Source organism: Lynx canadensis, chromosome C2 (genome assembly GCF_007474595.2).
Source record: "Lynx canadensis isolate LIC74 chromosome C2, mLynCan4.pri.v2, whole genome shotgun sequence".
Taxonomy (NCBI): domain Eukaryota; kingdom Metazoa; phylum Chordata; class Mammalia; order Carnivora; family Felidae; genus Lynx; species Lynx canadensis.
Window position 1 is genome coordinate 152,600,961 of NC_044311.2, and position 24,780 is coordinate 152,625,740.

Genomic DNA, 24,780 nt, shown 5'->3' on the forward strand with positions numbered 1-24,780 from the left:
TATTTCTGGCACAGAGCTCCTAAAACCCTTGGAATTTCCTAAGTGACAACACTGATAAAAGTATCTTGATATTCATAACAAACCCATTTCAACCACACCAGAGCTCACATTAACAAAGTTCACATTAATGGGGGTGCTGACTGCCGGAAGTACCAACCGTGTGATCAGAGGGCTCCCCTGACCTCCGAGAAGTGGGGGGGGAGGGGGAGTTGAATCGATCACAAATGATTTAATCAACTGTACCTATGTAATAGAGCCTCCATAAAAACACAAAAGGAAAGAGTTCAGAAAACTTCCAGGTTGGTGAACACGTGAAGATTTGGGGACGTGTGGCATGCTTAGAGAGTGCCCCATCCCACACACTTTATCCTCTGTGTCTCTTCCATTTGGCTGTTCCTGAATTATATCCTTTTATAATAAGCTGGAAATCTAGTAAGTAAAATGTTTGGGTTCTGTGAGCTGTTCTAGCAGAATAATCAGACCCAAGGAGGGTGTTGTGGGAACCTCCGATCTTTAGCCCATGAGTCTGAGCACAGGTGACAACATGATCTGGGACAGGGGGAGTCTTGTAGGACTGAGCTCTTCACCCGTGGGATCTCACACTATTCTTTAGGTAGACAGTGTCAGAACGGTACTGAACGAACTATAGGACACCCAGCTGGTGCTAGATACAGAATTGTTTGGTGGTGTTGAAAACAAAACAAAACAAAACAAAACAAAAAACACATAAATCAGATGGGACTTTAATTTAAAAAGTAATTCAACCCGGAAATATTCACTATCTCCCACTGCCTTACAAACTCTGGGCAATGACCCTATGTGCTACTAGTCTAAAGATGGCTGACAAAAGGGGCTCTGCTTTTGAAAGAACCTCACACACCCACACCTCGCTTCAGAATACAAGTTCACTCATTCAAGTTTTCAGACTCATGGGGGGGAAGTCTTTGACGTCGCCTAAAAAGAAAAACTACTACCCAAGTTCACTGTGTAAGAAAAGAAAATGCGGAAATGATTTCACCAGGATGTGTGGAAAACAATCAAAGTACACAGTGCAGCCTGTTAAAGAGAATCAGTTTTGGTGTATCTCACCACGGACACATGGATGCCTTAAGCCTCCTTCTGCCAGCTCGTCTATCACAGACTCTGATGGCCATTAAAAATCAGAGAGTGGCAGAATGGGACAGTGAAAGACAAGAAAAAAGTTAATTAAATAAACATCATAGATTAAACCTAAGTCATCTACTATCCATCTGAGAAAGGCTATAAGCAATTCTGTGGCCATTCAATAAAGGCTAAAATAAAACTAAGAAAAAAAGAATGACTAAAGTTATCTTACCAACACTAAAAGAAGAACAAAGCATCTGAACACCTGGTCTAGGCTTCTCCGTGAACTTCAGGGGACGTGGACTTGAAAAGAAGAAGATGTCGTTTTAGAACTCATTAGTTTAACACATTAACAGGGTTCAGAATACTGGTTTGAATCTAGCACATTTAAATAGTATGACCTTATTTATGAAGCACCTCACAGTATGTCAAGTATCTCTGCATATAATATTACAGCTGGATGGGTTCTGGAAGACTGTTCAATCCCTATGTTCACAAGAACGCTACCACACAGCAAGAGCAGACCTACCAGCCCCCCCGTCTTGTAGCTGAGGGGACTAAAACCCAGAATGCAAGTGAACCCGCCATCAAGGCTGTAGGACGGGGAACACAACCACCAGGGGACAGCGCCACTCAGCAGAAACAATGCAAGCCCCAGGTGTAACTCTGCATTTTTATCGGAGCCACGTTAAATGTAAAAAGATTAGTTTTTTTTTCATTTAACCCAATATATCCAAAATATCACATCGATATTAATAAAAACATTAATGAGAACTTTAGATTCTTTTCATATCACATCTCTGAAATCTTCCAGAACATACGGCACGCATACTGTATCTCTTCACCAAAGACACCGGATCTGTATTCAGATTTCATAAAACCTTAATTCACATACTCAAGTTGTTTGAAATACGCTTAAAGGTTTTATAATACCTGAATCAAGTATCAGGTTTTAAACTGAAATTAATAATTCAGCTCCTCGATTGCACCAGACACATGTGAAGTACTCACCAGTCATATGCGGCTGGCGGGTACTGTCCTGGACAGCACAGATCTACAACCCAGGTCTTCTGACTCTTAAGTAATCCTGCCTAAATTTCTGACTACACGTCCAATTATACACTTCTAACATTTTTCAAGATGTTTCGCATATGATCTCACTTTTTTCCCCCATAGAATGTGCCCTCTAAGATAGAAGAACATGATTCTTTTATCTATCCAACCATCCAAACAGTACATTGCAAACAGTACACAGTCAATAAGGCACTAATGCTGTAAATAGTAAAAAGTAAAAAGGCAACCACAATACACAACTTCACTTTATAATCAGACTTCATCTCATCAGACTAAACTGTAACATTAGAAAAAGAAAACTTGGGGCGCCTGGGTGGCTCAGTCTGTTGAGCGTCCGACTTCAGCTCAGGTCCTGATCTCACAATTCGTGGGTTCGAGCCCCGCATCAGGCTCTGTGCTGATGGCTCAGAGCCTGCTTCGGAATATGTATGTGTGTGTGTGTGTGTGTGTGTGTGTGCGCGCGCGTGTGTGTGTTTCTCTCCCCCGCACTTGCGTGCACACGCGCACTCTCTCTCTCTCAAAAATGAATAAACGTTAAAAAAAAAAAAAGTTGAAAAGAAAACTTATTACACTATTAGAGCCACCTACCTGAATTTCAGGGATTCTAAATCCCACTGCCAGAAACAAACTGTCCCATCAGCACCAGTAGAGACCATGTATCTTTGGGAGCCTTTGGCCATTGGGCTAAACTGAAAAAGAACAACACATACAATTCAGTTTCCTAAGTGCCTACTAAAGTCATAGTTTAATGGTTTTTCAAAGTTAATTTCAACTCACAAATTTAAGTAAAACATAACCATTGCAAAATACAGGTGACAGTATAGTGAAAAATCATAACCTACAAAAATAAGGTCTATCTCTCATTTGTAAATGTCATGCAATCTCAATAAAAGATTACTGTCAAAACTAACAAACAAGAATAAAGAGAAAAACTTTTGCAAAGAGAAAGTGAAGAGCGTGAAGAGTTGGTCCTACCAATATGAAAGCTTATCACAAAGCCTCAATAATTAAAACTATGGGGCATGGTAGGTACAGGGTCAGAATGACCAATGGAAAAATAGATTATCAACTCCAAAATGGCCCTTAATAGAAGAGTTAAGATAAAGGGTTGTCTCAAAACAGTTGGGGAAACGATGGATCACAGCATAAATGATTTACCAATCGTAGAGCAATCTGGAAGCTATTCTTCAGACTATAGACCAGGATAAATTCCAAGTGGATCAATTATCCAAATATTTAAAAAACAAAACTATGAAAGTATTCTAAGGAAACACAACAATTATACTGTTAACTTCAGAACTGGGCGTTCAACTGTGCTACATAAACAAGCTAGACAACGTAAGATCAATTTGGACCAGAGACATCCAATAAGGCTTAAAAGATGGAAAGGAAGATACGAAGAAAACAAGAAAAACACACTAGGCAAAAGAATATGAACCAAAGTACAAAAGTGAGAGGGACTATGGTATATGACAGCAATGGAAATATCTATAGGACTACTGTGTTCGTTTGTGGAAGTTGTGGGGAAATGGGTTAAATGGTAGAGACTCTGGACCCAGTAAGAGCAAGAGGTAAATGCTGTTCTCAAGTAAAATGCAAAGATTTGTCAGACAACAGTGTACAATATTTACTGAAAGGAAACAGATAAGACAAACCACCAAGAATCAACCCAGTTAAATCCAAGAACCTTCACTGCAAGGAAGTAGTCCCTTCCTTCCCTCCAGGGTGGGGGAGGAGAGCCATGCAGAAGGAAACACACCTGCTGACTCACCAGGCATTCAACACAAAGGAGCTTAGCAAACAAAGTACAGCCATTAACAGGAAAGAAGAGTTGAGAAGCAATTTTTCTAGGTTATTCACATAATTATTCATCATTATAACATCCCAGAGAGATACGGTTTATTATGTTTTATGATTTTTCCCAAGATTATACACTTTATAAGGGAGGTAGGATTTGAATCTAAGACTTCTTCAAAGAAGCTTTTTCCAAGTTCCTTCTCTTCAAGTATAGAAAAGGAAGGGTTTTTTAAAATGTTGAAAGTGATCATTTACATCTAAGCAGGTATGTTCCAGAAGGCAGACTAAAACTGAGTTTTGGGGAATATCTCATTAAAAGTTATAACTAAGGGCGCCTGGGTGGCTCAGTTGGTTGAACACCCGACTTCAGCTCAGGTCATGATCTCGCAGTCTGTGAGTTCGAGCCCCGCGTCAGGCTCTGTGCTGACAACTCAGAGCCTGGAGCCTGCTTCGGAGTCTGTGTCTCCATCTTTCTCTACTTCTCCCCTGCTCATTCTCTGCCTCTCTCTCTGTCAAAAATAAATAAACTTTAAAATAAATAAATAAGTAAATAAATAAATAAATAATAACTAAAGGTATATTAACAGCTGAATATTCTTATAATTAAAATTAAAACGTCACAGTAAAATTTGTAACTTTGCATAGGGTATTTTAAGAATTCCAAACCCGAATGTCTACAGAAAAGTAACTGCACCTGAAGTCTCCTATGTTCTAACTAAATCAAAGTCTTAGGTACACAAGGGGTGTTGCTGTCTAGTTCATCTCACTGACAACTCTGTCCCTAGCCTGACACAATACCGTCCTCTCTGTAACACTTCAAAAATATTTTTAAATACCTAGCATGGCAAAAGTTGCCAGGTTTGTTTGGGTTAGGTTGGAGGCGGGGGCTATTTGCGCTTATCTTCTCTCCTAAATGAACTTGATGGCACGCTAAATTCCATTAAAACAAAGCAACTGGGATTTCAAATATAAACACACTAACCTTATACCATGATTTGGAGAGATATGACATCTTTACAGCACTGAATCTTCTGATTCAGGAGTATACTATACTAGACATTTTCACTAAAACAGACTATTCCCTCGCCACCCAATGCCAAGGCTGTCGTTATTTTTTAAGACCTCTTTTCATGAAGAGTTTTCTAATTTCCTGGTAAAGTTTACTCCTATGTGTATGAAGGCTTTTGTTGCTATTGTGATTTATGTTCTTCTGTTATATTTTCTAATTAGTTATTGATGGTTTATAGCCAAGTTTTGGTTTTAGGACATAGGTTCTGTATTTATCTGGTTTACTAAGCTCTCAACAATTCTGTAAGTTTTAACAGAAGTCACCAGCGAGTCCTCTCAGCTTTGGAGTTTTCTTTTTAGGAGATTTTTTTTAATGCCCAACAGGCATATTTTTAACCTTCCAAGCTTTCCCTTTTGTAAGAGCAACATTCCTCAAATACAATATACTGACAGCCATGTTTCATTAATCATCCTCAAAGCTACTCATCAATGACCATAACATGTACCTCTGGATATTAAAAATAAGAGTCTCATTTTTCCAAGGAAAATCCTTATGCATAAAGGAAACATAAGAAGTATGATTTCTCAAAGTCCCTGGCAGCTTTATGACTCTGTACTACAATCTCGCGTAGCTACTTCCAAAGTCAAAATCGTTTTCCTGAAATCTACACATTTTTTTTTAATAAAGTCTATTATTTATTTTGAGAGAGTGAGAGAGAGCAGGGGGAAGGGCAGAGAGAAAGGCAGAGAGAGAGAATCCCAAGCAGGCTCTGCACTGTCATCGCAGAGCCCAAGGCAGGGCTCGAACTCACGAACCACGAGATCATGACCCAAGCCAAAAATCAAAAATCCGACACTTAAAACCAACTGAGCCACCGAGGAGCCCCCAAATCTACAAATTCTGAGTATTCAGTATATAACATATGCCTGGAACACAACTTCTACAACTTGTCTGGTGGCAAAGTTTAATGTATGCTGAGCCTCTATGTTGCTTTTATTTTTTTTTAATTTTTTTTTTAATGTTTATTTTTGAAGGAGAGAGAGTGAGTGAGTGAGTGAGTGAGTGTGTGTGTGTGTGTTTGTGAGTGGGGAGGGGCAGAGAGAGAGGGAGACACAGAATCTGAAGCAGGCTCCCCCGGCTCTGAGCTGTCAGCACAGAGCCCGACACGGGGCTCGAACTCACAAACCGCTAATTCATGACCTGAGCCGAAGTCAGACGCTTAACCGACTGAGCCACCCAGGCGCCCCTATGTTGCTTTTAAAGAATGCATTCGTCAAAGGTAGCTAGTGACCCTTATTAAAATACTGCCAAAAATGCAAATCTTTCCTGTGTGTTTATTACATGTGCATTTTAGACAGATTTATGGAAAGGGGGAGTTTGCACAACATAAAACTCACCATTTGAACCATTTTAAAATGTGTAACTCAGCAGCACTTACTACTTTCACATGCAGTGCAGCCATTACCACTATCTGGTCCCAGAGCTATCATTTTATAAGACAAACTGTAACCTGTCAAAGCATTTTCAGTGGATTCTCTTGGTATAGCATACATGTAATATGGTGCCATACTTGTCTCTTGCTGTAAGTGGATAGACGTGAACCATGTGAACCTGAATCATGACACTACAGCCCAAGATCCTCAGCATGAGTCTCGTAAGAATATTGAATTTCTAATCCTTAAATGCAACAAATGTGTCAACACTCAAGAAATTTACTATCAATATAATACTGTTATGTAATACAGAATTCATACTGAAATTTCTCCTAATTTCTCAAATCTGCTTTATAGATTTTCTTGACTCCTAAAGCCAGGATCCAAATCAAGGCTCACATATCACATTTATACTTGTACTATTTTCTTAGTTTCCTTGTAACTTTATTTACTTATTGACTTAGCCTTTGTTGAAACTAAATGATTGAAGGATATGGATTTACTTCACAGACTGTTTCTTAATTTGAATTTGATTACTTCCTCATGAGATTCAGGTTAAACTTTTTTTAACAGAAATACTAACAGGAAAATAAGGAAATTTCACTGTAGAGTCAATGCATTTATAGTTACAGGTCTATTCAGATTTTCTTCTTCTCTGTGCCAGTCTTCATAAGTGTTTTTCTGAGTATTTACCTGTTGCATCTTTATTTTCAAACTTCTCGTATGGTCATTTAAGATATCCTCTTTTTTTTTTTTTTTTTAATTTTTTTTTTAACGTTTATTTATTTTTGAGACAGAGAGAGGCAGAGCATGAACGGGGGAGGGTCAGAGAGAGGGAGACACAGAATCTGAAACAGGCTCCAGGCTCTGAGCCATCAGCCCAGAGCCCGACGCGGGGCTCGAACTCACGGACCGCGAGATCGTGACCTGGCTGAAGTCGGACGCTCAACCGACTGAGCCACCCAGGCGCCCCTAAGATATCCTCTTTTTAATGTCTGAAGAGTCTATAGAGATGCCCCCTTAAAGCTGATAATGGTTACTTTTGACGTTTTTCTTCTTCATTCCTCAATCTTATACCAACATTTTCAGTCTTTCAAAGAACTTTTGGCTTTGCTGATCCTGTTATGCTTATGTTTTCTATCCTTAATTTTTGTACTTATCTCCCTAACTCATCCTCTATGGTTTCCTGCTATTTTTCTAACTTCCTAGAAATACAGTGGATCACTGAATTTCACCTTTTTAAAACATATGCACTGAGAGTTATAAATTTCCCTTTCTGCACAGCTTCAGCTGTGTATTAGTAATCCAATGCCATGTAACAAATTACCCCAAAACATAGCTACCAAAATCAATATATATTATCTCCCAGTCTCTTAAGGGTCAAGAATTCAGAGAAGCTTAGCTAGGTGGTTCCAGCTCAGGGTCTCACGAGGCTGCAGGAGACGTCCGACCAGCTTCCGAAAGGGCAGACTCCCTTGCCTCTGGCAGGAGACTTCAGGTGTTTGCCATGAAGACCTGTCCTTAAGGTTGTGAGTATCCTATCCAAACGACAGCTGACCTCCCTCAAGATAAGTGAGTCAAGAGAGTAAGGTCAACCCAGGGCGCCTGGGTGGCTCAGTCGGTTAAGCATCCAACTCTTGATTTCAGCTCAGGTCATGATCTCATGGTTGTGAGCTCGAGCCCCACATCAGGCTCTCTGCTGAGTGCAGAGCCTGCTTGGGGGTCTCTCTCTCCCCTTCTCTCTCTGCCCCTCCCCTGCTCACACTCTTCCAGTCTCTCTCAAAATAAATAAACTTAAAAAAAAGAAAAAAGACATGTCCACGCTATTCGACATGGGGACTTATCGAGGGGCATGAGTCCAGGGAGGCAAAAATCACCAAGCACCATCTTGGTGGCTGGCTATCGAATTCTACATTCCATGATAGATAAGAACCTAATATTTTCATTAATAATTAGTTAAGTATTCCCAAATTCTTATTGTGGTTTCTCCTTTGACACATGGGTTATTTAAAAGTATATTGCTTGGGGCACCTGGGTGGGTGAGTCGGGTAAACATCTGACTTTGGCTCAGGTCATGATCTCACGGTTCGTGGGTTCGAGCCCCACATCAGGCTCTCTGCTGACAGCTCAGAGCCTGGATCCTGCTTCAGATTCGGTGTCTCCCTCTCTCTCTCTGCCCCTCCCCCACTCATGCGCGCACGCTCTCTCTCTCTCTCAAAAATAAACATTAAAAAAATTTTTTTACTAAAATAAAAGAAAAATATTGCTTAATGTGAGGATTACTATGCTATTAATTCTGGCTGTTAATAATTTCAGGCTTAATTCCACTACTGTCAGAGAATATATACTTAGGATTATTTCAGTATTTTCAAATTTGTTGAGAACTTGCTTAAGGGGTCAGAATGCGGACAGTAGTTATACAATAAACACCCCACTTAGAGTTGTAAAGAAATGATGCTGATATTATACACAATGTTTCGATGTGGCATCCAAGTCATTATTTATGTTGTTCAAAGCTGTGTTTCTTTTTTTATAATTTTTTAAATGTTTATTTGTTTTTGAGAGAGAGAGACAGACAGACAGACAGACATAGTACGAGCAGGGGAGGGACAGAGAGAGAGGGAGACACAGAATCCAAAGCAGGCTCCAGGCTGTCAGCACAGAGCCTGAGGTGGGGCTCAAGCTCATCAACCTCAAGATCATGACCTGAGCCAAAGTTGGACACTCAACCAACTGAGCCACCCAGGCGCCTCTATGTTTCTTAAGAGTATAGACTCTTCATTCAATTACTGAGAGAGACAGAGATGTTTTAATCTCCCACTATGATTATGGAGATCTACTTTTCCCCATGAATTCTATTTTTGCTTTATGTATTTTGACTCCATGTTACTAAATTTAGAACTCAATCTTCTGTTTTTATCATTACAAATTGCCCCTGTTTACCTCTAAAAATAGTAATTTCCTTAAAGCCTATTATCTAGTATTAGCATACTGTATCAGCATTCTTACAGTTAATGTTTATAACAGTTTCCCATCCTTTACTTCCAGCCTCCCCTTAGCCTCATAGCGCAGGCGGGGTTTTCTTAGTTATGTCTGAAGTCTGTCTCTCACTGGAACCACCTAATGCACTTGTACGTGAAGTGCTCGTGAACACACTGCTGTCTGCTGACAGCCTGGTAACATTCCAGCACTTCCCGACTTTCTTTCGCCCTCTTTTCTTGCCCTTTTTTTATTACTATTATTCCATATTTCCCCCCTATTGCTTGTTATACACCCTCTTACATTTCTTTTGCTATTTTAGAGATTACTAAATCCACCTTCATCTTATTAAGTCTTATGTAAACTTGTATTTTTCACTTCTCGACGTAAAGATGTCAGAATACTACGGGTACCTCCTGCTGACATACAAGCCCTATTACTATTATTTGCTAGTTCGGCTGTCTCTATATTTTTAAATTTTTTTTAAATGTTTATTCATTTTTGAGAGAGATAGAGAGCACGCGAGAGTGCGCGCACGAGCGGGGGAAGGGCAGAGAGAGAGAGACAGAATCCGAAGCAGGCTCCAGGCTCTGAGCTGTCAGCACAGAGCCCAATGCGGGGCTCAAACCCACGAACTTTGAGATCATGACCTGAGCTCAAGTTGGACGCCCAACTGACTGAGCCACCCAGGTGCCCCAATTGTTTCTAGATTTTTAAACCCATAAACCCTTAAACCCATATACTTGTTGTATACAGTTGGTGCTTTTTTCCATTTGTCCGCACTTTTTTTTTTTTTAAACTCTTCATTCGTCCTTGCATCTCCAAGCCTAGGATCACATTTCCCTCTCAGCCTAAAGAAGACTATTAGAAATCCCCTGTTCCACTGCTGGGAGACTTCTGAAAATGTGTTTAGAGAGCTTCAGTGACAGATTTGATGGGTTCAGAACCCTTGATGGATAGTCACTGTCAATTATCACTTTATTAATTTTAAATAAACCCAAATATAAGATTATTTTTATGTCTTTATTTCATTAAAGCTCTCCACCCAATGTGGGGCTTGAACGCACGACCCCGAGACCAAGTGGCACACTCTACCAACAGAGCCAGCTTGGCACCCCCAACAGCACTTCAGAAAGATCACTTCTTGAGGCATCTGGATGACTCAGTCGGTTAAGCATCTGACTTCGGCTCAGGTCGTGATCCTGCGGTTTGTGTGTTTGAGCCCCACGTTGGGCTCGGTGCTGACAGCTCAGAGCCCGGAGCCTGCTTCACACTGTGTCTCCCTCTCTCTCTGCAACCCCCCTGCTCACGCTCTGTCTCTCAAAAATGAATAAACATTAAAAAAAAAAAAAAAATAGAGCACTTCTTTGGGGTCACCAGAGTAGCTCAGTCGGTTGAGCATCCAACTCTTGGTTTCAGCTCAGGTCATGATCCCAGGGTCACCGGATCGAGCCCTGCATCAGGCTCCAGCGCTGAGCACGGAGCCTGCCTGGGATTCCCTCTCTTCTCCCACTGCCACTGGTGTGTTCTCTCCCTAAGATAAAAAAAATAATAATAAAAAATAATAAAGAGCATTTTTTTTTGTCTATCGACTCCCACTGTTCTACTGAAAAGCTAATCATCAGCCTTACTGCTTATTTTTCCTTTTGGTTACCTTAAGATTTCTCTTTGGCTTTAAAAGGTTTATTGTGATGAAAGGGCACCTGGGTGGCTCAGCTGGTTAAGCGAACGACCCTTGGTTTCAGTTCAGGTCACGATCACATGGTTCGTGACTTCGAGCCCCACGAGGTTCCGCACAGACAGTGCAGAGCCTGCTTGGAATTCTGTCTCTCTCCCTCTCTCTCCGCCCTTCCCCTGCTTGCGCGCTCTCTCTCTCTCTCCCTCAAAAAATAAACTAAGTTAATTAATTAATTAAACCAAACACAAGTTTTCTGGCCACGTTCACTAGCTGCAGTTTTCCGTATGTTTATTCTGCTCAGGGTCCTTGGTGCTTCTTCAATCTGTGGCTCTATTTCTTCAGCGCATTTTGCAAACTTCGCAGCTCTTATCGCTTCAAGTGCAGCTCTGCTCCACTCTCTCTTGTCCTCTTGTTCAGGAATTCCAAGTACACATGGAATTTCCAGTTGCTGTAATTTTTTTCTATTCTAATTAGTTGCAAACGCAGCTACACATAAATTGTGTAGGTATTTCCAAAATATTTCCTCTCCAATCTTACCAGTGTGTCAAATACTCTACTAAGCTTTTCAGGCACCCCCAGTGGAATCGGCGAATGCCTTACAACTCAAGGCTCCTCTCTCTGCCCTTTCCTTACCTACCATATCTTGACGTTCTAAGTTCTTATTAGTGCCTCACGTATTTCTTCACGAAAGCCACGGGCACCTGGGTGGCCCATTCCATTGAGTATCCAACTCTTCATTTCAGCTCAGGTCATGATCCCAGGATTGTGAGACTGAGGTTTGCTTTGGGCCGGGCATGGAACCCACTTAAGATTCTCTCATTCTCCCTCTGCCACGCTTTCCTGCTCACACACTCTCACTCCCAAATAAAATAATTTTTAAAATAAACAGGGGCGGGGCGCCTGGGTGTCTCAGTCGGTTAAGCGGCCGACTTCAGCTCAGGTCATGATCTCGCGGTCCGTGAGTTCGAGCCCCGCGTCGGGCTCTGAGCTGATGGCTCAGAGCCTGGAGCCTGCTTCCGATTCTGTCTCCCTCTCTCTCTGCCCCTCCCCCGTTCATGCTCTGTCTCTGTCTCAAAAATAAATAAAACGTTAAAAAAAAATTTTTTTTTTTTAAATAAATAAATAAAATAAACAGGGGCGCCTGGGTGGCTCAGTTGGTCAGGTGTCCAACTTCAGCTCAGGTCATGATCTCATGGTTTGTGACTTCGAGCCCCGTGTCAGGCTCTGTGCTGACAGCTCAGAGCCTGGAGCCTGCTTCGGATTCTGCGTCTCCCTCTCCTTCTGCCCCTCCCCTGCTCAGGCTCTGACTCTGTCTTTCAGTAATAAATAAACGTTAAAAAAAATTTTTTTTTAATAAAAATAAGTAAATAAGTAAAAGAAAGCTAATCCAAACCAGCTATACATTATGTCTTTTCACTCCTGCGGAATGTTCATTTACTGTTCTTTCAGACAGACAAAAGGTTCTACCTCTGGTTCTACTAATACTAATGTTTTTGAGAATGTAAGTTATATCCAATGACACTACATGATGCTACCCTTAAGCGTGTACACCAAAATACTGACAGTGACTACTTCTAGATGGTAAGATCATGGAGGCTTATTTTCTTATGTGCTCATTTTTCTGCAAACGATATTACTTGTACACATTTTCAATATAAATTGGAAGAAAAAAACCTTTACTAAAATTAAAAATGTTTTCTATATGCCAGTAACAACAGAGCAAAGAACATGAAAAAGATTAATAACTAAAACTGTGTACCTGTTTGACTGTGAACTTTGGTAACCACTGGCAAGCACAGATGACCTCTGATGTATAAAAGCTTACTACCACCCAGACTTCTCAGGTATATTCAGTAGGTGATAACCACACGTGGCCCCATTACCAAAGAATGGGCCTCAGGAAAGACCAGAGCTCCACTTTCACAGTGCGGGACTCCATAATGGTTTTAGGACAGACACCAGCACAGAGTACTAGAAGTTTTCTTATTTGCTGCTATACTGCCTATAAATTCATATGAAATAACAAAACATTAACTGTGAAACACAGTCTTCTAGAAAACAATTACACTCCTTGCCTTAAAATAAATAGGTCCACCAAAATCTCGCTTAAATTTTCAAAATATAACACTATCCCAATTACGGTTGTCTTCATTCAAAAATAAGTTTCTTGTCTCTATCCTTCAAGAAAACTGACCCGAAGAGTTTAGGAAAAAATCTCTCTTGTCACAAGACTTCACACCAAATCTCTTTGGAGACCACTTAGCACAGAGCCTGGGTGAATTCATACCTGAAAATGGAACCAATCCCCCAGTTTTATCCAAATTCAAATCAGAAGCACCAATGTACCTTAAAAGGCTTCCCAAGTCATTATCTCCTAACAAAATGTGATTTTCGAAATAATGACCCAAATGCACCATTTTCAGTTCCGAATGAACTAATGGAGCTAAGGCAGTATCGTCGATGGCTACTACAGAGAGACTCCCAGACATTCCACGCCTAGAAGAGCATACACCTCAAGGTGATCAAGCCTTTGGATCAATGATCCTGAAAGTGTAGCCTGAGGAGAAGAAGGAGGAGAAGGAGGAGGAGGAGGAGGAGGAGGAGGAGGAGGAGGAGGAGGAGGACGAGGACGACGACCTGGGAACTTATTAGGAATGCCAATTCTCAGGCTCCACCTCCACCATTTTCAGTCAGGATCTCTGGCGGTGAGGCCTAGCGATCTGTGCTTGAAACAAGGCCTCCACGTGATCCAGGCCTACATTAAACAGAATTACTGCTCTGGATCCAACATCCAAGTTACAGGAAATACAGGGACATATTGAGCTGCTCGACAAGGATATAAGCAGTAACAGCCAAACTGTGGGAACCCAACTCTTTTAACAGAGACACTTACTGTAAAGGGTTTTAAAAGTTGGGCAAGGGAATGCAATTTGTTTTAAGCTTCTTTTTATCGACAGTAACCAATTGTAAGGTACAGGTTTTGTCTGGTTGCTCAAAGTAACTCTATTTATGAGACCAAATGGAAATCTGAATATGAAAAAAGGAAGTATGATGATGTTTTGGTTGCTTTTTTTTTTTAACGTTTATTTATTTTTGAGACAGAGAGAGAGAGAGGGAGAGAAAGCAAGCATGAGTGCGGGAGGAGCAGAGAGAGAGAGAGAGGGAGACACAGACTCTGAAGCAGGCTCCAGGCTCTGAGCTGTCAGCACAGAGCCCAACACGGGGCTCGAACTCACGAACCACGAGATCATGACCTGAGCCGAAGTCAGATGCTTAACCGACTGAGCCACCCAGACGCCCCTGGTTGTGTTTTTTAAAAAGAAATTCTCATCTTTTAGAAAGACATATTGAACTATTTACAGAAGATAGGATATGAAATCTAGGATCTGCGTTAGGTACAAAGTGAAGTGGTTGGGGAACAACTAGCCATGGGTACCTAGGGATTCATTATATGAGTCTACTTTGTGTATGTGCAAAATTAGCTTCCACAATAAAATGAAAAAATTGTCTAAATATACTTCAACAAATTTAATCAACTCAGCAAAATCCACAGGTTTTAAAGTAGAAAAATCAGGGTGCCCAGGTGGCTCAGTTGGTTGAGCGTCCAACTCTTGATTTCAGCTCAGGTCATGATCCTAAGGTCATGAGATCGAGCCCCACATCGGGCTCTGCAATGAGCATGGAGCCTGCTTAAGATTCTTTCTCTCTCTCCCTTTGTGCCTCTCCCCCACTCACACACTCTCTCTCAAAGAATAAAAAATAAAGTAGAAAAATCATTAATGTAGCCTCAGGTTTGTAAGCGACACTCCCCCAGTTCAATAGTAAGCCTAAAAGAAGCAATACGTCATCCATCATGCCTTCCGGTAAAGCTCTAACTGCATTAGACATTACATCACCCTTCCAAGAGTCATGGAGGTATGATTAATTACATTTCTCTTGGTTACTAAAACAGATCACACAATTGCTAAGCATCTTACTATTTGTCACCTCTGAGGAGAAAGAGTTTCAAAGGAAAAGGAGATCATATACATATATGCACACTGAACCTAGTTTACCTGTAAAGATGTGATTGACCCCGTGTGTCCTTGGAGCACAGCGACCGGGGCACAAGTTCTCAAGCACCACACTCTGATGATCTTATCACAGCTCCCTGCAGCGATCATCGTATTCTCATAGTTGACCGCCATATCTGAAATTTCTGCAGAATGACCTCTTAATGTGGATAACAGGCGGCCATTGTGTGTTGACCAAATCTTCACCAAACAATCATCTGAACCCTAAGAAAAAATATACCCCAAAATAAATGTTAACACAGCAAGTCCTTTACAGCAGTTTTAAAAATACCATTTATATGTCACTTAAATTAAGTATCTATAACTCCTCTTTCCAACTGTAGAATACTCTGTAAATCATGAATCTTACAGTCAGAACACTTACGGAACAATAGTTCTTTTCTTCTTCAAATCACACCTACATAAAGATACTGTGAAGTTTTCATTTCTGTGGACCAGACCACATTATAAACACTATTTTCCCAAAATTGCCTGCCAAATAATGAGCCCAACCAAAAGTTCACCACTCACATATTTCACTTAACAATGGTTAAATGTCAGTTTAGCTCACATCAAGCTAAATAATTTGATACACGTTAGGACAGATATACGGATCACAGGCTGAGTGGAAATCCAAAAAACAACTAAAAAATAATGGGACTAGCACCCTCATTCTAAATAACCAGACAACAGAGTCTCAAATCTGTAGCACCAGCCAACACCCATCTAACTCAGCCCACTTTTGAGTCTCTACTCCGAATCTCGCAACTGAAAAAGGAAACTTAAATTTGTGACCCCTTATAATTTTCCCTTAAAATATTAAAATGGTAAATTAAATTACAAATATTTATGTATAGTTTTATAATAATTGTAAAATAATCTTACAGTATTAAAGTAATCAATTTCTCTGTATCAATGAGAATCGATGTGAGTATGAATCACCTGTAGAGATTTAGATTTTTATGGAAGTTTTTTGGTTTGTTCTGGTTATTAGACATACTAGAAACATCATTAGCAGGTCTAGAATAGGCTGGAGGGGAAGTATTAGGCGTGTATATTTTTAAGATCCTTGACAATCAGGCCCATGAACCACAGCTCTACATCAATGTCTCACCAACACCTTAAAGGCCTAGCTACCTGCATCTGAGTCACTTGGGCTACTTAATAAAAATGCAAATTCATGGGCCCCGCATCAGACCCATGGAGTCAAAATCCCTAAGAATAGGAAGCATAGAACCTACATGTTTTAGAAGATTGCCTAGATGATTCTAACCCACACACAAGTGCTCCAGATTGATACCAAATTGAGTTTAAAACATTAACTCACTGTAAAGATTCTATGTCCTGTCCTATCAAATGCTACACAGTAAACAGCAGACAGATGTCCGAGAATCCTTCTGTGCATTTTGATGTGCTGATACATGGTTCCTGGAAATGCTGTGCTAAAAGTGGAACACCCTGTGAGTTGTTTTCCTCGATGTATCTCCACTAGGAAATAAAAACAATGAAAATGGTTAAGGAAGAGCCAATATGTAAAAAAACGAAAAACTCCACAACAATTTCTAGAGGTCACAGAATCTATGTTCCAGAAATCCTAAGGACAGACACAAGTTTCTCCCCAGTTCTGTTTTACTATAATCACTATTACGGGCTTATTGCAACAAGATTGTCTTTCATTAATTTTTATTGCGTTTAGGAATAACTTCAGGAAAACCACTTTGGAAACTGGTACTCATCACTACTGAAACACTACTACCAGTATTTCCTTTTAAATTTTAATAGAGCAGTTACAAAACTGGTCAAGAAAGTAAAAAAGACTGTTTCGCTCATCTGAAAAGGCAAGCTCACTCACCAAGACTTGGTGGGGAACCATAATTCACCGGCATTTCGGGAGGTCTTCCTCTGTGAAGAGCAGCAAAGGCAGAGCCCTTCCAAACTGTGTGCCTGCAGTCTTTAAAACGAATTTTAGATACACATAAAATCTTGAAAGTTAACCCCAAGAAAGATTTTATAGAATACTTACGTATATTGTAATAAACTGTTTATTCAAAGTTGTACCAACTAATATACTTTAACAGAAAAGCCCTAGAGGTTTATTAGACTATTTCTGAAGGGGAAAAAAAATGAAGACATCTCAGATACAACAACAACAACTAACATCAGCGTAGCACTTTACAATTTACAAAGTGCGTTCCACGTACATGATCTCATTGAATCCTCACAACAACCCTGTGAGGTAGGTATGATCGCCAATGTACAAGTGAGGTAACTGAGGCTCAAAGGTTCCAGGACCTTGAAAGAGATCCGCTGCAAGTGGTTAAGTCTACATGGACCATACAACCAGATCACTGGACTTCCGAGTCCTATTCAATGCCAAGTAAGTTTTTATTTTGCCATGCAGAATCATACCACATGGTATCAGTGATACGAGATCTTAATCACAACTGATCCAACTTTCCAAAAAATGGAAATTTTTGTAAGAACAATTTGATCTATATGAAAATCCTTAAAACATTAACGGAGTTTTAAAATTAATTTTGGCCAATATTACCATGACTTTAATCTCCCTAGGAAATACGGACAAAATCAAATGCCTTTCCTCTTGTTTTGGGATCATGGATAATCCTTTACACAAGAGCACGCATGTACGATCTGGGAGTCTGAACACTCATTCTCAAGTCCCGTCCCTCTTTGACCTATCGGCAAATACATACGAAGAAACATCATCTGCCCCCCCTAGAGGAGAGAGCAGCAGAGCACAGATTACGCTGGGCCAGAAATCAGCTTCTTCACAAGTGAAAGAGGAAGGGAAGGAAGGCATCACAGAAACCTCTACTGAGCCTCGGGTGCCCCAACCTAACACGCATGTTACGTTTTACATGAATGGATTCATCGCCACCATCATGACCAAAGAGCGGTTACAAGGCATCCTCTCGTGACACTAGTACAAAACAGAGAGATACGGACCCTACCCTAGGGCAGCTGGCTCAAGTCTCTTCTAAGGTCTGCCGGTTCTAAAGCAGTGCTCATCACAAAACAACACGGAGCTTGACACAAGTAAAGAAAACAGAGGGAAACAGGCCATTCGGGGCAACTACTACATAACAGCCTAAAATAGAATAATTACAAGGTGAATAGGAACACAGAGAAGGGAGAGTAAGAACAGTTTCCTGAGCCAAGCCACAGTATGGCAGGGCCACAGAGCACTAAGAAATGACTAAGGGCGACAAAGCAGTCTGGCATGGAACCAAGAAGGAGGGTTGTTCTTTCTCAGTCAAGCTTTGTACTGGTGGCACACCTAAGAGGTGGCATCACATCAGCAACAGATCTTAAAGATAATCACGGGGGACGAACTGGACGGATGCTCAGGATCCGAAGAGCCAACATTCTTGCCCATCAGCAGTTAGGCCACGTTGTATACATAGATCATATCACATACATGTACTTAGTCTAAGTGATTTATACCAAGCTAACAGGAGAAGAACAACAATTCCAAACATTTTGCTACCACATAACTTTGCAAAAAAATTAAATTGGTGAAAAAAGAACCATGCAATTGTACATTTTTGGTGCTTGTTTTCAAACTGCTCCCAAATTTAGAAAATCACTTCCCCTTATAACAAAGGGCTTTCGGAATCTAAATACCAAATAAAATACTTCTAGCATTTAAAGAGTTTATTAGACACATACAATTACATTCAGTAAAGTTATAAGTGAGCTACAAAATAGAAAATTAAGAACTCACATCAAGAAAACCTCAAACACATCTCAGAATAAATTCAAGCTTTTTCGCTTAACATCTATACCTTGGTCATTTTTTTTAATGCAGAAGGACCCATTAAACACTTACGTAGTAAAATTCAATGTCTATGCTAAATGCAGAGAATTTTATAGTCCACAGCATGGTTTATAGTTACATATCGCCTTTCTTCCACAATGCTTACATTACTTCACAATTATAATTATCATTAAGCTACAAAGCAGAACACTTCTTCAAATTAAGGTACCTTTTGCTGTACGTAGCAAAGACTGCCTTCCTGCACCAAGTAAAGAAGTGACTCTTGAGATACTGGGTGGAATTTCTTTATCCAACATGGGACCAATGCGCTGGCAGATTTGCAACAGATGATCAGGAGCCACATGCTTATTGGACAAGACCTAATTGGAGAGCAAGTTTTTTAAACATTATTTACAATAGCATCAAAAAACATTAAACAGCCAGGGGTAAGTGTGACAAAACATGTGAGAAACATGTACAACGAAAACTATAAATCACTGCTGAGAGACATTAAATAAAGAGCAAACTCATCTGTAGGTTCAAAGCCATCCCAATCAAAATCCAAGCAGGCTGTCTTGTAGAAACTGATTAATTTTATTCTAAAATTCACATTCAAATGTAAGGCGCCTACAAAAGCCAAAGCAGCTTTAAAAAAATACAAAGTTGAGTTATGAAAATAATATCTGACTTCGGGAATCGTTATATAAGGACAACTGATTTCTGACAAAAGCACAAAGGAGAAAAGATCATCTTCTCAACAAATGGTGCTGGAACCACTGGATATCCATTTGCCAAAAAGGTTTCTCTTTTAATGAACTTTGATCCATACATCACACCATAAACAAAAACTATCTTAAGACAGATCACGTACCTAAATGTATAATCTAAAACTGCAGATCTTATCACAGAAAACCCTGGAGAAAATCATGACCTGAGGTTAGACAAAGATTTCTCATATGACAACAGTCGTACAATCCACACAGCAACCAGCCCATACACTAGACCTCATCAAAATTAACAGCTTCCGTTTTCGTCAAAAGAGCGTGAATACAACAACCCACAGACTGAAGGAAAATGTTTGCAAAGCATATTATCTGATAAACGACTTGCATCTAGAATCTAAAAAAACTCTCAACACTCAATTATAAAAAAAAACAACTAACTTTTAAAAACAGGAGAAAGACTTACACAGACCATCAAACACACATACACACACTCTAAAGATGCACAGCACCATTCATTGGTAACAAATTGAAACCATAATGAGATATTACTACACACCTGTTAGAATAGCTAAAATCAAAAGGACCAGACCAAGATTGGCAAGAACGTGGAGAAACTGCTGGTGGGAACGTACAATAGCACAACCACTTTGGAAAACAGTTGGCCACTCTTCCCATAGGCAGCCTGGGGTGATCTTTGAAAATGGTTCGCTATTCACTTGACCCAGGAAACCCTACATAATCACACAAATCAAGAGGCTCAAATCCCTGTGTTCACTTCAAGGACCCAGGGGAAACTGCCCAGGCCATTGAGGGTATGCGTATCCAAAGGACACCACCTTAGAGAAGCAATGTGTGCCCTTCCATCACTGCCATGGTAGAGCTGATAGGTGCACCCAGGCCACACAGTGGGGCTGGACACAAAATCAGTGGTCCAAAAAGAGCGCTCAATTTTTATTTATTTTTTTTTTAATTTTTTTTTCAACGTTTATTTATTTTTGGGACAGAGAGAGACAGAGCATGAACGGGGGAGGGGCAGAGAGAGAGGGAGACACAGAATCGGAAACAGGCTCCAGGCTCTGAGCCGTCAGCCCAGAGCCCGACGCGGGGCTCGAACTCACGGACCGCGAGATCGTGACCTGGCTGAAGTCGGACGCTTAACCAACTGCGCCACCCAGGCACCCCGAGAGCGCTCAATTTTTAGTGAACATGCTTAAAAATGCAGAGTCATGCTGAACGTAAGGATGTAGATGATCCTCTGGTCATTGAGCACATCCAGGTAAACAAAGCCTGCAGGACGCAGTATAGAGCTTACAGGGCTCATGGTCAGATTAACCCATAGATGAGCTCTCCCTGCCACACTGAGACGATCCTTACTAAAAGGGCAGACTGCTCCTAAGCTGGAAGAGGAAGCTGCAAAGACGGAAAAGATATCCCAGAAGAAAATGAAGAAACAAAACTTACAGCCTGGGAGTAAATTCTATATAAAATAAATGCAAATAAAAGTTTAAAAAAAAAAAAGAGAGAGAGAGATAGAAAGAAAACAGTTGGGCAGTTTAATAGCACATATACCTACCGTATTAACCAGCTATTCTATTCCTAGGTATTTACTCAAGAAAAAGAAAAGCACATGTTCATACTAGAAGTCTGTACGTGCACATGGCCCTGCTACACCTGGCCACAGGAACAAAGGGCTGTTCTCTATAAATGTCTAAGAGAGTGCCTCCTGCAATTAACCGGTTCACCCATGCCTGGGATGGGCAAACGGCTACTCAAATGCTTAAACTGGCCCCCAAGTACAGCCCAGAGACAAAGCAAGAGAAGGAGAAGAGACTGTTAGTCCAGGCTGAGAAGAGAGCGATCAGGAAAGGGGATGTCCCCTCCAAGAGGCTGCCTGTCCTTCGAGCTGGGGTTAATACTGTCGCCGCCCTGGTGGAAAGCAAGAAGGCTTGGCAGGTAGCGACTGCACACGAGGTGGATCCCAGTGAGTGGGCTGTCTCCCTGCCTGCCCTGTGTCCGAAGACGGGGGTCCCTTACCACGTTATCAAGAGGAAGGCCAGGCTGGGGTGTCTGGTCCCCAGGAAGACCGGCACCACTGTCACCTTCCCACAGGTTAACTCAGAAGAAAAAGGAGCTCTGGCTAAGCTGCTGGAAGCTATCGGCACCAATGACAATGACAGATACAACGAGACCCGCAATCACTGGGGAGGCAACATCCCGGGTCCAAAGTCAGTGGCTCGCATCGCCAAGGTGAAAAAGGCGAAGCCTAAAAAAACTGGCCCCCAAACTGGGCTAAGTGGACACCATTATATTTTCTGTACAGAAAAGTAATTAAAAGTTCTTTAAAAAAAAAATGTTTGCACATGACTGAAACATCTTTCTTGTTAAGATCCCAAAAGTGGACACACCCAAATGGCCACTAACAGGTCACTGGATATACACGTTACGGTGCATCTGTAAAATGGAACACTATCCGGTAATAAAAAAAGAAACATATGTGACACATTAATAACACGTGATGACATGGATGAAATCTCAAAATTATGCTGAAAGAAGCCAGAAAAAGAGTACATGTTGTATGGTTTTATTTACACAAAACTCTAGAAAATGCACATTAATCTACAGTGACAGAAAACAGATCAGACGTTGCTGGGGGCAGGGAGCAAGAAAAGCAGGAGGTATTACAGATGGGTTCTTCAGTGTCACACGCATCCAAAGTCATCAACCTGAACCTTTATAAATGTGTGCAGTTTAAGTCAATTATACTTCAAAACAATAAAAACACAAAAGCTACCGTGTAAGTTAAACTCATGAAGAGGCCTCATGACACCTGATCTGAATGTATCTGTCCTAAACTTTAACACTGCATTAAGGTTCCTCAATCACGAGATGAGGTTTCTCAACTGTGACATCACCAACGTGTGAGCAAAGACAAAGTGCTGCTCTGGACAGTGCATGTGCGCAGAACACACAGTACTCCTGGCTCCCTTCCATCCGTGCCGACAGCATTCCCCATGCCGCACAACATCAGCAATGCCCCATACATTTTCAAACCCCTGAGAAATGCTGCCCCAAAGAAAACCTGAAACATAGTTCAAGATCTCACTTCTGGTTCTTATGCATTAACTCAAATATAAAACAAGCCTGGATTTGGGGCGCCTGGCAGGCTCAGCCAACAGAGCATGTGACTCTTGAGTTCAAGCCCCACAGTGGGTGTAGAAATTACTTACAAATAAATATTAAAAAAAAAAAAAAAAGCCCAGATTCAATATAAAGTTTTTGTTCATAAGCACTAGTGACAGAAGAGGCTAAATAAAATATCTTCAACTTTTCAACATGACTTATGTTTCCTACCTTGACAGATATCCCAAGGCAAAACCCCAAAGACCTATCAAAGCTCAGGTAGACATCAAAGTGTTTCATAATACTAATTAGCACTCTTGTGCTTCAAAGTGTCAGCATGTAGAAGTTCCAAATCTATTATAGATAATTAGCTCATCATGGGAAGGGAAAGAAAGATAGGAGGAACTAGAAGGTAACTCCAACAGGGCCAAGAAAATCACAGATCTAAGAACCTGTCAGGAATGCAAATCTGAAAACAAAACCCCACCGAAGTACTCCGCACTGATCAACCTAAATAATGTGTCCACTAGGCTTAAGAAAGATAAAAGGACTTGGGCAATGGCAACATGGCTTCTTATACAGTAGACAATCACTCTAATAGCTTTTAAGATTTTGACTATTCAGGTAGATAGAGAACTGACATAATTGGCTTTCAGGTTTTTTTAATATAATTTATTGTCAAATTGGTTAACATACAGCGTGTACAGTACGCTCTTGATTTTGGGGGTAGATTCCCATGGTTCATCGTTTACATACAACACCCGGTGCTCATCCCAACAAGTGCCCTCCTCAATGTCCCTCACCCATTTGCCCCTCCCCCCGAATCAACCCTCAGTTTGTTCTCTGTTATTTAAAAGTCTCTTATGGTTTGCTACCCTCCCTCCATTTGTAACTATTTTCCCCCCTTTCTTTCCCCCATGGTCTTCTGTTAAGTTTCTCAAGTTCCACATATGAGTGAAAGCATTTATCTGTCCTTCTCAATTGGCTTTCAGTTTTGAGGTTACACACTCAAGCCTGTCTCCTGAGTGGACACCTGCTCTTGAAGACAAGCTGTAACACACAAAGCCAAAAACAACTTCTCTAGATAGAAAAGACAGAGACAGAAAAGTTTAGACAGAGTGCTTCCCAGTGTTGGATATGATTTTATTCTATCTCTTAAATGATCTAGAAGGGAAACTTTATAGGACTAAACTCACTGCCTGAATTGAAGAAGCAGTAAAATTCATCATTAAAATAACAGGAAGTTTCAACATAGGCAAGTAAACTTAGGCCAAGTCCGGGCGTTAATAGGAACATGGATTCCATGCAGCAGCTGTGATTCCCATAAAGGGATTTATAGATTCGTTACATTTCTAAGGATTCCAGCATAACTATCAAAGATGGGGGGAGGAGAAACTGTTACTCTATATTTGTATAAGACAAAGTGTTTCTGGAGAGTAATGCAGTTCTAGTCCCAAAAATAACAAACAGAAAATGGTTCTAGATTAAAGATATACTGACCAAATCAATATGATAGATAACGTTCCTTCATTACTTTCAAGTCCTATACCTGAATGTTAGTAACAATCTCTACCAGCAACTTCAATGAGTAAGCCAGTGATACGATGTCCTCGGAAATCAGGCCAGAACTAAGTCCCTTCCAACAGTCAAACAGCCACTCTCTGTACCATCTTATTTTTGGTAGCCATACTTAGTCTCAGGAAGTTTTTCAGCCACAATCATAGGATCCCTATATTACCACCACTATTACCAAATAATGCGGTGAGCATGAGCTTCTTCAAGCCCAGGGAAGCAGCTGTAAAGTGGTAGTAGAGTCTAGAGAACGTAACTGCAAAGTTATGGGAGAAAGGAGCTTTTTCTGTCAAGTTTGGGATACTGTCATGTAATGAGGATCTAGAATGAGTATTTAATATATATATTTTTTTTACCATTTATTTGAGAGAGAGAAGAAGAGAAACACAGAGCCTGCACACAAGTGGGGGAGGGGCAGAGAGAGAGGGAGACAGAATGTGAAGCAGAATGTGAATCTGT

General features: G+C 40.7%; 1 protein-coding gene across 1 annotated transcript in view; it reads right to left on the bottom strand.

The window, feature by feature from the left end:
- The window catches only part of BRWD1 (bromodomain and WD repeat domain containing 1), a 124,847-nt gene that overhangs the window by 82,080 nt on the left and 17,987 nt on the right, over window positions 1–24,780 (bottom strand). Inside the window, 6 exon segments of the mRNA XM_030330594.1 lie at window positions 1,337–1,407; window positions 2,767–2,867; window positions 15,130–15,351; window positions 16,454–16,614; window positions 16,979–17,077; window positions 19,134–19,284. Of these exon segments, the coding sequence (XP_030186454.1) occupies window positions 1,337–1,407; window positions 2,767–2,867; window positions 15,130–15,351; window positions 16,454–16,614; window positions 16,979–17,077; window positions 19,134–19,284 (805 nt within the window).